Source organism: Ursus americanus, chromosome 12 (assembly GCF_024610735.1).
Source record: "Ursus americanus isolate L20-20 chromosome 12, mUrsAme1.1.p, whole genome shotgun sequence".
NCBI lineage: Eukaryota > Metazoa > Chordata > Mammalia > Carnivora > Ursidae > Ursus > Ursus americanus.
In genome coordinates this window covers 13,921,726-13,934,193 of record NC_142138.1, presented here as the reverse complement: position 1 = coordinate 13,934,193, position 12,468 = coordinate 13,921,726, and the positions used below count along the sequence as shown (strand labels likewise).

The window sequence follows — 12,468 nt, the reverse complement described above, 5'->3', positions numbered from 1 at the left end:
ATACCTCCAAGTGTAATGGAAGACAGTGGAGCGTTTTAGGCAGGGAAGTGAACCTGATCTGATTTAATACCACTGTGACTGCTCTATTGGAGATGAACTTCAGGAGCAAGAGTAAAAACAGAAATCTAGGCAAAGGAGAATGCAGTAGAGGGGATAGGGAGAGAAAGGCAGAGCTGAGGTAGCTTCTGGAGATAGCAAGTTTTAATGAATGGTTGGATGTCAGGGCGTAGGAGAGGGGAGATCAAGAGTACATGTGGGGGTTGAGCATCTAAGCATGAGTTGGTGGCCTTTACAGAAATCAGAAGGCAAGGAAAGAATGGGCTGGAAGAGATCCAGAGTTCTTTGAACGTGGTAAGCTTGAGAGGCTGAACAGTGTGGCATAGGATCACTTCACCAACTTCTGGCAACTAACGGGGAGGGTGATAAGATCAAATATTGGCTCAACCTCAAGTAAGGAGGAATGTCACAGACCGACTACCACCCTTCAGCCACTGATGGATCTCACTAATGGGAAGGACTTGAAGAATTCAGATGAAAATGCCATCCAGGTACTAGAAGGGCCAGGATAGCATATCTCTGTTTTCGTAACTTTTTCTGGGACATCTCCCTAGCATTTCTTTGAAATCAGAACAAGGGCCATTCACCCTGACTGCAAAGCTTCAAGGGTCAAGTGACAGAATGGATATGCTATCCTTTCTAGAGTTTATAATAGTAAATGCCAAGTCTTTGTGAGTGAGCAAGTGTGTGTGTATGTGTGTGCATACATGTGCATACACATTCATGCCGAGCATTTGGAAACACCATATGGACTACCATACCCTCCGCTTAGTAAGTCATGCTATAACCAAGTTTCTTTCTGTTCAGTTTCCTATTCTCTTATATAAACACGTTCATCCATTCACTCATTCTGGGTTTTTTTTAATTTGCCAATTCAATATAATTTCCTTTTGTGTGCTAGTCACTGGGCTATCTAGATATTAGGAATGCAGAAATGAGTACGATACAATGTCCCATAAAAGGAACTTGGTCTCTACAAGGTCATAGTCTGTAGTGGAGAAGAGAGAATCAGCCATTGCAACTGGGCATATGTGCTGCCCAGGGAAGGATCATCTAATCCATCCTGAGGGCCTCGGAGAAAGGCTTGGAAGAGGTAACTAGATCCAAGTCTCTAGGGATGTGTTGTGGTTCTCCTGATGAACAGGGATGGGAAAGGCAGCCAGTCATAGGGAGTAGCTTGTACCAAAGCCTGAAGGTGAGTAATAGCCCGAGAGACCTGTTGGGAGGGCATGTGAAATTATGACACAAAGTTACAAACTATTTGTAGGTTGGACAATCAATCAGAGACAGTTGAGGATGGTGCTCTTCCGATTTCCTGACTTCCAACCTTTCAGCTGCTGTCCGAGTCTGTTCTCTTGGGAAACATTGCCTCGTCTGACCTTCAGAGATCTGTGAAGTAGCCATTTCCCTCACTGTTTTACACATGAGCAAGCTGGGCTTTCCTTGGGGCCTTAGTTTCCTTGTAAAATGTATGCTAGGTTTCTCTGCTCTGACTTACTGTCTCCTCTTAGTCTGTATGATTGGGGGGGTCATGATACTTATTTGGAGGTCTTAACTATACATTGGGCGCCACACCAATGAAGCTATTACCTGGAATCTTACCCAAGCTAATCTTCGCATAGTCCCATGAGATGGATATTTCCCCGATTTCATAACAAAGAAGGGTCAAGAGATGAGTCAAGTAGTTAACTTCCATTCACCCAAAAAGAGAATTCTGGTTTTGGTTGTTTGCAATGGCTTCCGCCCGGTGCATGGCATTGCAGCAGTGACATTGACCCACACTCTGAAAATACTCAGCATGGTACCCCTGTTGTGACACTCGTCACGCTCCAACCTGAATTGCAACCCTCCATTTGGCCTAGCTTGACTGTTACAGCTCAGAGAAGGGACAGCATCTCGGCCTTTGCGGTGTTGGCCCAGTGCCTTGCTCATCGTGGGCACTCAGGAAGTTTATTAATTCTTAAATGAATGCCTTGAGGACTGAATCCAGGAATGAGGACGTGAATAAGGAAATGAATATGCCTGAGCACATAAAAATCTGCACTCTACCAGAGAAAAAAAGGAAAAGCATTTTGCCCAGAACGGCTGTCAGAGCAGCAGGCGAAGCCCTCCTGACTATTTTTTTCCTCTGCTGTGACATCTTTCCATTTGTGATTTCCTCTGATTTGCTCTGCACTCAGCCTGAGCCTCTGCTGTGCTCGCTTGATTTCAGCTCCATCCAGTATTTCTTGTTACCGTTTGGGTGCCATCTGGATCCGAGGAGCAGCCTCTCCAAGAGACTCACAGCGGCAGAGTAAGAATGGCTAACTCTCAGAGAAGGTCCGCTGCCCTCCTCCCCACCAGTGTGTGGAGATCCTGTCATCCCGCTGACAGGAGCCAATTTCACATGTGATTCTAATTCACTCCCTTTTCAAAGTACTGAACTAATGCCAAGTCTTGTTAGGAGTTTTGAAAAATCCTCGAGTTTTTGCTAATGTAGAACCAGAATAATAGATTTTTTTAAAGGAGAAGCGATCAAGGAAGAGACTGTTAAAAACAAGTGATTCCAAGCTGTTGCGAAGTTGCTCCCCTTCGGCCTCCCGTCTACTCTGCACCTCTCCACCTGTGCACGTGTGTTGGCTCATTGACTCAAGGAGTAACGCCGTCTTGCAGCCCAACAAAGGAGCTGAAGCAAGAAAGGGGGCTCCACGTTCTAAGATTCTCCTTGTCAAATGGCAGTGCTTTGGGGTGAGGTCATGGGTTGGGACCAGTCTCCGGAGCCCCAGAGGCTTCTATGAGTGTAAAAGCATGGACTTCCTGCCAGCGCTCCTGCAGAATCTCAGTGGCCACGCTGGTGTTTTCAGTGTTTCTTCCTAATCCCCATCCCCATTTTGGCTGTCACCATAGACATGGGGGTACCGTCATCTCTCTTTCTGATCACTGCCTCATGACAACAGCACTGATACTGTCAGACCCCCAATAGCACCACTGCCTCCGTCTCAAAATGTCGGCTGCCTCCACTCTGCCTGGCCTCTCAGGATTGTGTTGGACCCCGTGTGTTTTGTAGTGGAGGCAACAGTAGTGGGATCCATGGGCATGAGCTATGTCGTCATCACTCTGAACCAAGCGCTCTGTACTGAAGGCTTTGCGTGTTATTTCATAACACCAGTCCCAGGATAGTTGTCTGTTTTCTTTTCCGTCTCCCTCAGAGGAGGTAAGGACAAGGACTGTGTCTTAGCATAGTTGCTCAGTAAATAGATGCGGAGTGGATGAGTGACTGGTTCTCACAGTCGTGACAGCTGTCATCGTCACCACCACTGTCCCCCCACTCCGGCATCACGATCCGCATCTCCTGCCCTTCATCACTGTTACTGAGATCAAACGTACTTAGCTCTGAGTATCTTCTTGCATAAGCCACCCTCAGCCTCAGATTGTGCCACCGGCCCTATCCTTATGGTTTTTTGGGGAGGTTTTTTTGTTTGTTTGTTTTTCAAGAAAATAATGGCTATGTTTTAGAAAATCTGGGTGTGAAAATGTGGAATTGCCAACTGGATTCTGAAATCGGGATGGAGAAGAAGAGCAGAGAAGAGAAGGGCATGGGGTAGGAGGGATGAATGATGGGGCTGACCCCCAGAATGGTCCAGCCTGACCAGTGTTCACACTGGGGGAAAGGTACAGGAGCAGGCTGTGTCTGCTGGGAAGGCCATTTCGCACCTTCAGCTTCTCCAGGTGGCTTTGCCCCTTCCCGGGAGCAGTGTTTCCCAGCCCTTTACAAGTGGCCTGAATTCTGTCTACTCTCACCTACCAAGTAAATACTCTATGGTTATCCTCCCTCTCTTCCTCCCTCTTTTCCTCCCTCCCTCCCTCACTCTGTCTTCCCCCCCTCTTTTCTTCCCTTTCCTTTCTCCCCCTTCCCTCCCTCTCTCCACTCTCCCTCTTCCTTGTCCCTCTCCCTCTTCCTCCCCTCCTCCCTCCCACCCTTCCTTCCCTTTCTGTAATTTCGGAAAGGGAACTGACATCCATTGAGATTTTATTCTGCCAGTTACTGTGCTAATTTTATTCATACACATCAACGTTCTTTCTGCTTCCTCTCAGCAAGCCTACACTGGCCTATTTTTTGAGGAGAAAACTGAGGCTCAGAGCGAGGAGGGAATTTATCCAAGGAAATGCCAATGATGAAGCAGCAGTTTGAACTCATGCTGTTTGAGACATCCGCCTTTCCATTCCCCCACGCTGCCTAGCCTAAAAACATCCAATTTCTCACCCTAGAAATAGCTATTATTTTCAGAAAATGCAAGCAAATTGGTTTTCTTGACATTTGATTGAAGTTGGGAAGGACAAGGGTCCAGAGTCATATTCCTGAGCCACAGCAGCCCCCTGGTCATTCACATTAGCCTGGGCAGGTCATCTTAGCACCTTGACCTTCCAAGGGGTGTCTGCCTTTCTCTTGCCACCTGAATAAAGCACTAGCAAATTCTTTTCACCTCTATTCCCCATCCCGTTTTTTCCCTTGCATAGTCAGAAAGACCATTTCAACCTAAATACCCACTAAGGATGAATGGATTAAGAAAGTGTGGTAGTGGGGCACCTGGGTGGCTCAGTTGGTTAAGCGTCTGCCTTCTGCTCAGGTCATGATCTCAGGGTCCTGGGATCGAGTTTTACATCAGGCTCCCCTGCTCAGTGGGGAGTCTGCTTCTCCCTCTCCCTCTGCCACTCCCTCTGCTCATGCTCTCTCTCTCTCTCAAATAAATAAATAAAATCATTTAAAAAATGTGATAGATCCACACAATGGAATATTATTCAGCCTTAAAAGGGAAGGACATCCTTCCAAATGTGACAGCTTGCCTGAACCTTGAGGACATTACACTAAATGAAATAAGCCAATTGCAAAGGACAAATACTGCAGGATACCACTTATCTGAGGTCTATGAAATAGCCGAACACCATAGAGGCAGAGGGTAGAATAGTGGTTGCAGGGGCTGGGGGAGGGGAAAGTAGTGAGCTGCTTTTCAACTAGTGTAAGTTTTAGTTCTGCAAGAGACTAAGTTCTAGAGATCTGCATTGTGCCTGTAGATAATATACTATATTGTACTCTCTAGAATTGGTTAAGATGGTAGATCTCATGTTAAGTGTTCTTCCCACAGTAAAAAGGAGTGGCGGGGGGTGGGGGAGGCTGTGCCAAGGTCCAACTTAATTTTTAGGAAGCCAGATGTAAATATTTCACTGTCCAAGGATTTACAGATGTATGACTCTTGAAGATATTAACTTTCATTATAAGGTCCCCTCCCCCTCTAACTTTCTGGACAACCTCTGGGACTCTCCTGAAATGGCAGCTGGGGAAAGGAACATTGCCTGTTAGATCGAGGCCCAACTTTGAGTAACCACAGGCAACTTTTCAATGATTACAGAGACTGTCCTCCATGCAGCACCTGTTCCTCTATGAGATTAAGTGGATTCAGGAAGATCATTGAGCCCCAGATCTCAGTAGGCCTGGAACATTTTGGCATTAAATGGGACTGCATTCTGTTGTAATGATGAGGCTTCATGGATTTCCTTTAAAACATGAATCCTAATTTCCTTTAAAAAGCCCCACAAATATCTAGCTCTGGCTTAGCTCAGGCAATGAAAAAAAAACCTTTACCCCAGAAGGCTGCTGTTTTTGCAAACTGAGTTCGTTTCTGTAATACTGTCTAGACAGTGCAAAGAATTTAGTTCTCCCATAGAAACGCTTCAGTCAATACAAAAGTGGGATATTCTTTAAAAGAAAGGGAAGAACTATGTAAGGAAGCAAAATGTCCACTATGTAGAGAATTCTCAGTCAACTGGATGTTTTTTTAAATATATACTCTGTAGAGCCTAACAATAAAGTAGTCGCTAGCCACATATTGGCTATTTAAGTTGAAATTAAAAGTAAATAGAGAGTGCCAGCAGAGAGAGGGGCATAGAGGGAGAGGGAGAGAGAATCTGCAGCAGACTCCACATGGAGCACAGAGCTTGACATGGGACTTGATCCCACAACCGCAAGACTATGACTTGAGCCAAAACCAAGAGTCAGACGCTTAACTGACTGAGCCTCCCAGGTACCCCAAAACTAAGTAAAACTTAGAGTTCCGTTCATCAGTCACACCAGCTGTATTTGAAGTGCCCAATAGCCCCATAGAACCGCGCAGGCTACCATACTGGATATTACAGACATAGAACTTCCCATCACACAGAAATTTCTATGGGGCAGTGCTGCTCTTGGGAGAAATCATTTATTACCTCACATTTTCTGGTCCCCATCTCAACTCCACCAGCATCCCCACTTTGTTCTTCATTTGCCAGAGTTTTTCCTGTCTCTCTCAGCCAGAAGGTAAGAAAGCAGCTGTTTACTCTTGGCTAACAGTGATAGAAAGCTCGACTCCTAGATACCACCGAGGGAATTAGTCTTCATTAGCATGTGTCTTCCTTGTTAGATCACTCACTGGGGAAAGGTACATACATTTGAGTGCCTGGAATCACTAGGTGCCTTAATAGTACCCACTTTGGTGAGGTTACAAATCACTTAAGTTAAATCCATTTCTCCTGAGCTTTCTAAATGCATAATTGAATTCATTCTTCTGCAGTATTGGCCCGAGTTCTGAGTTGAGGTCTAGATGCCTTACACCCTCCCTGGCCCACTCCTGTTCCACTCCCAAACTAGAATGATTGTATATTCTTGCTCTGCTCTGAGCTTCGGAAGAGCAGGGTCCAGGCAGTATTCATCTTTGTCTCTCCAGCGCCTAGCCAGAGTTTGGCAGGTGAAAAGCACTCAGTGAATGTTTGTTGAAGAAATTAATTAATCAATTACGTAATCAATCAAGATGTCTTCAGTTTTCCCAGTAGGACTTTCACTAATTATTCCTACAGAGAGTTCGTTCCCCAGCACAGTGATTCTGAAGTCTGGCTGCACATTGGAATCACCTGGGGATCTCTTAGAACCCACTGATGCCAGGACCCCACCCCAAACCCATACAATTCGAATCTCTGGTAGTGGGGACTAGGCATCAGTAGTTTGGTGAAGGCTCCCCCCAAAGAATTACGTTGTGCAGGCAGGGGTGAGAATCACCGCAGGCTTCTGATTTGGCAGCCGTAAATACATTTTCATCCTTTCGGACGTGTTCACCCACAGCCCATCTCATTCACTGTCACGTTCTCAGTAAGACCGACAGGAGTCTGGCCTTAATAGTTAATTTGTTCAGTTATGGGACAACAGTGTCCCCTCTGCTCCAAACAGAGACTCTGGGAAGATAGAGTCCCTGCAGAAGCTTTCTTTCAGTGTCTTCATGAGGATTCAGGCTAGAACTGTCTTGAAACAGCACAAGAGAATCTGTTCTGTTAAACCCTCACTGGAAATGTACATTTTGAGTAAATTGGATGTCATATTGAGTCTTGAGAAGCAGAATACAAAGCTACATGCATGCCATCATAATAAGTGTGAGAAACATATCTCTAAGGGGAAAAAGAAGACTTGAAGATGAGTGACCAAAAACTCTAGTAGTAATTGTGGGCAAAGCAAGCTGGATATGGGGGGCGGGTGGGGGGGAGCTAGGGAACAGATTCCAAGTTCTGACCACGGGACTCCACCAGGAGGAAGTGCCCTGGTGGCAGGGTCTCCCCACTAGCTGGATGAAATGCACGGGGTGTTCCTGAAACTTGCCCTAGACAGGAGGACGGGGCTCCAAAGACTGACTGAGCCAGGATTAAAACAGGAAAGTCACCACCGCACCAGGTACAAGAGGTGTGGCCGGAAGGATGATCAAACAAGACTGGCCAGAAGGGAGACGTGAGGGAGAAGACAGGGTCAGGGATGGACTGAGGAGTTCAGGACTAAAGGTCAGGAAGTGTGGGGCAACCTTTTCCATGGCGTCTGGTCTGTCCTCTCAAGCAGGGGTCGTTTCTAAAGAGGGGCCTCCCACAAGATTTTTTTTTCTTTCTCTTTTTCCAAATACCATCTAATAGTAGTTTTCTAACATTAAAAAAAGTATGTGCCTGTGCATTCCAGAAGTGTTGCAAATGAAACAGGATGAGGAGATACTGGGAACCGCTGCTATTTATTGAGCACCTACTGTGTGCCAAGCACCAAACAAGACCACACACACACACACACACACACACACACACACACACACACACACACATCTCAGTTAACCCTCTCAATAAACCTGAGATAGCGTTAGCATTAACACCAGCACTTTATAGATGAGACAACAGGCTGACTAGCTTGTTGTCCAGGGTCCCACAGACCATATGTGGCACAGTCAGGATTGAGTCCACGTGTGTGTGACTCCAGAGAGATGCCTTTGCTCACGCACCCAGACCACGCTTCGTCCAAGTGGATGGAAATGCCCCCCTCCCACTGCAGCTCTATTCCTCACCAAAGGCCACCCCTTCTGTCACCAGGAAAGTGACGGACTCACACCAGCACTGGTTATCCTCACACGTTTTCATTATATGGTGGAGGTTTTATGAGACTCTACCACAGGCTGTTTTTCAAATTTATTTAATTCATCCATCATGCTCTGAAGCCATTTGCTTTTTTATATTGGACGGATGTAATGAGATTTTGGACACTAAAAAATGTTTTTATTAAAAGTTATGACCCAGAGCAAGTTGGTAGGGGCTGTGCCATAAATCCCCAGAAGTGTGGGAATTTATAAAGGATAGTAGCGACATAACCTTAACCTTTTAGGCCACACCATAGATTACAGGATCACTTAGGCTAATATTGCCTCCCCCACTCCCCACCTCTGGCCAGATAGAATCATCATGATAATTTATGTGGTTAGCTGATGTGGTTGCTCTTCCCCCTCTCTTTGCCACGATTGACTCCAGCAAGCCAGGGCCTGGTGGAAGCAAGTGGGTGGGAACAGACTTGGTGGTGGTGGGTCTGAAGGCCCTGCTGTGGTGGGCGTGGGCACCTGCTGTGCTCTGCAGCCCTGTAACAGGGCTCACTGACCTCACACAGTCACTCTTTCTCCAGACGGGGCGGAAGTGGTTATGGGGGATGGTTTCTCCAGTCCTTCATTGCCAACAGGAAGCTCTCCTCAAAATGGGAATGATGCCATTATTTTTGTTCACGCACAATAATTCCATTTTAATGTCAATATTGTCAGATTCATATTAATGTTGCACTCCTTGGAAATCACCCCAAAAATAATCAGCTTGGGCATATTGACCAAAAAACATATCTATAGTAGATATTATATATATTATTGATAATATATATTATCAGTGGGACTTTGGTAAATAAGGTTTGTTAAGCAGAGCGCCAGGGTGTCGGATGGGGAGTACAGTACAACAGAAGACTAAAAGGGACTTGCAGTAGAGACGTTTATTACAGGTCCTGGGGGAGGTACAGAGCACACCTCGAGAGGTCACTTGGGAAAGTCAAGGCAGGGTGCAGGCGGAGAAAATGCAGCGAGACTTAAGGTGCATGCCTTTTTTAGGGCCCACAAGTGAAGTGCTTTGGGGCCTCTGGACTAAGTCCAGATTGGTCCGTTCACACCAAAAAGAACGGGGTTTTGGTAAGCTCCATAGGGGTCTTATCTAAGGGGCACGTGAGGGAAGGCGGGAGAGACTCCGCATCACAAGGCCATTGGGGGAGTCCTGTTAGGAGTTTACAGTTACTTGTGACTCTGCCGGTGGTTTATCTAAGACCTGCTCATGGGAGGGGCTGGCGTCTGTCCAAGGCCCTGAAGTTAGCGCAGCCACACGAATGATGCCAGTGCAGCAATATGGAATCATTTAGTGAGATCCTCAACAATCATGAACAACGAAATACAAAATTAACAAAACAATTCGACTTGGTCAACTGCCAGCTACTTTTAAAACATGCATTCGTTCATATATTTTTGAGCACTGTTATGTGCCAGATCCTCTGCGAGCAGCCAGGATTTGGGAGTAAATACAGCATGGTCATGCTTCTGGAAGCACAGTGTAATCAGCACAGATGATGTGCTATTACTCTGATGATTTTCAGCTCAGAGGATCAAGGGGAGCTTCGTGGAAGAGGTGACCTTCCAGCCGGGTTTGAGGAATTTAGTGCTTCGGGCTTGCAGAGATGAGAAGAGCATTTCAGGCAGAGGGGACAGCATGCATAAGGGCGCTCACACAACCAGCTGTTCACAGAGTGCTCCAAAGAGTTAAGAGTTTGGCCAAAACACATGATAGCATTTTTTTTTCCTTTTAAAACAAAATCTTGAGTGTAAATAAACATCACGCTCTTATCTGTTGCCACCGTTGAGGCAGGCTGGGTAATATCTGGAATTGCAGGAAGATAGACTTGAAACCTGCGAACTTACCATTATGGATTTCCTCCTAATCAGGCCCATGTTTTATCATCTGCTTCTGCTGGGAACACGCTGGCCACAGCTCCTGTCTAGGGAGCCAGTGGGAGTGGAAAGCGTAGATCCCATCATCATTAAACTCATAAATCCATGCCATTTGTGTGTCAGACTCTTCATCCTCATTCATCATCCCTTACACTTTCAGAACGGTCACCCGTTTGAGGATTTTGAAGAACGGTTTGCCGCGGCCACCCCGGTAAGAATGAGAGGGCCCTGTCTGGTTAACTGCTTCAGGTCATTAGCCCATGTTCATTTCATGCTCATAAGTCATGCCTTGTGGTTACAGAACAGAAACCTGCCGATGGACTTTGATGAGATTTTGGAGGCAACAAAGGTAAGGCCTCCAGGCTCATGGTAAATGAGGGTCGTTCTGGTCATTCTCATGCATTCCATGTTCTCCTCATCCAGCCTGCGTGAATGGCAGGTGCCAGCTCTGCTCTTAGTGGGTGCCTAGTCTAATGTTCACGGGCAGATTATTGGTGAGCCCTGTGATGAGGTCAGAGAGTATGTGTGTATGAGTACGTGTGTGTGTGTGTTGAGATTGTGTGTTGGAGGGGAACTGATCTGGTGTCATTCCACAAATACTTTTCAAGCTCCCAGGCTGTGCCAGGCATTCTGGTAGATGCTAGGGATTCAGTAGAGCAGGAGGACACAGATGCTGTCCTCGAGGAGCTCACGGTGTCCTGGTGCAACAGTGCGCAGCACGGGTAAGATGAGGTAGGTTAGTCTAGTGCAGTGTAATAAAACAGAACGCCGGGGCTTCTGCACACAAACAGCGTGTGTCGAGTGCACGTAAGGGAAGAAAAACCGGGCAGGACTGCGATTCGGTCAGTCTACCCTGGACTAGCTGTACTGGTTTGCAGCCGGTGTTTATTCGGATTGGTCGATACACAGGCCAGTGACATTATCACCTCTGATAAGAGGGTGTTTGGGAAGTCTCTAGGACAGGGGTCCTCAACCTTGGCTGCAAATTAGAATCACCAGGAGAGCTTTTAAAGTTGCAGTTATTGGGCTGTACTTCAGACCGATTCATTCAGAATCTCTAGGAGTGGAAACCAGGCATCAGTCATTTCCTTTAGGTGCATCCAAGGTTGAGAACTGCTGATCTGAGTATCACATAAGCTGTTCTGGACGGTGGGGTGGGGTGCAAATTGAGTTAGGAAACACGTCCCAGAAAGGAAAAAAAGAGAGTCCTCTAATTTCTGTCCTGAAGGATGAGTGGGAAAGGCAATTGGGGACGGAATAAATGTTCTCGGAAGGAGGAAGAACATGTGCAAAGGCCCTGCTGCGGCCCCTCCCGTTGTAACCCTGTGTCTCCCTTCTCCATTACACTGCCCCGATTCTGTCGATGGGGCTGACTTTCCACCAAACAGCCAGCCCGTGAGAGTAGGAACAGGAACAGCCTCATATCCCCTGTTCTCGGTACAGCAGCCGATGCGTACTAGGGGCCTCGTACTTTCCCTACAGGAAGGAGCTCCTGATGCCAAAACATAGGGAATGGGCCTGTGAGAATGTGTTTTGGGGGTCGGCCAAGGACATCTCAGCCTTCATCAATGGCACTTTCAGAATTTCTCTGCAGGAGGGGCCTTGAAGTCCGCCTGCAGCCATCTAGTTGAAAGAAGGACCAGGGGACTAATCTTGAAACAGCAGGGCACAGCGCTCTAAATATTATTCGAAAACCATCACTTGTTCCTATCAAAGAGTGGCTGTGAAGGGGCTGGCCCGAGGAAGAGATTGAGGGCCTTCCTCCTCAACAGCCAGGCTATCCTTATCCCCTTCACTGGACTGGGCAGTTTCCATTATCCCTCTGCTTGCCCTGGGAAATACCCAGGGCCTAAGGAAGGCAGAATCTGCCGTCGGCAGCCTCATGGCTACCAGCAGGTGTCTGAAGTGCTGGTAATGGAAAGACCGATAAGCATCTTGAACTGACCTTCCAGTTGGGTTCTTTGCATGGGTGTCCATCATGGCAGACCCTTTAGGGACCCTAGCTTCTGGTTAGAGAATATTGTGGCTGCACTCCCACCATCTAGGAATGCTACCTAGGGCTTGTGAAGGGTTAGGTAAA

General features: G+C 46.8%; 1 protein-coding gene across 4 annotated transcripts in view; it reads left to right on the top strand.

The window, feature by feature from the left end:
- The window catches only part of DAB1 (DAB adaptor protein 1), a 389,340-nt gene that overhangs the window by 344,587 nt on the left and 32,285 nt on the right, over window positions 1–12,468 (top strand). For 3 of the 4 annotated variants that reach the window (XM_087865922.1, XM_045802234.2, XM_087865924.1), the window contains 2 exons: window positions 10,549–10,599; window positions 10,690–10,737. The exons of the other annotated variant lie outside the window; for it this stretch is intronic. In XM_087865922.1, coding sequence (XP_087722048.1) covers window positions 10,549–10,599; window positions 10,690–10,737 — 99 coding nt within the window. The remainder of the gene's footprint in view (window positions 1–10,548; window positions 10,600–10,689; window positions 10,738–12,468) is intronic. 4 annotated transcript variants of the gene reach the window in all.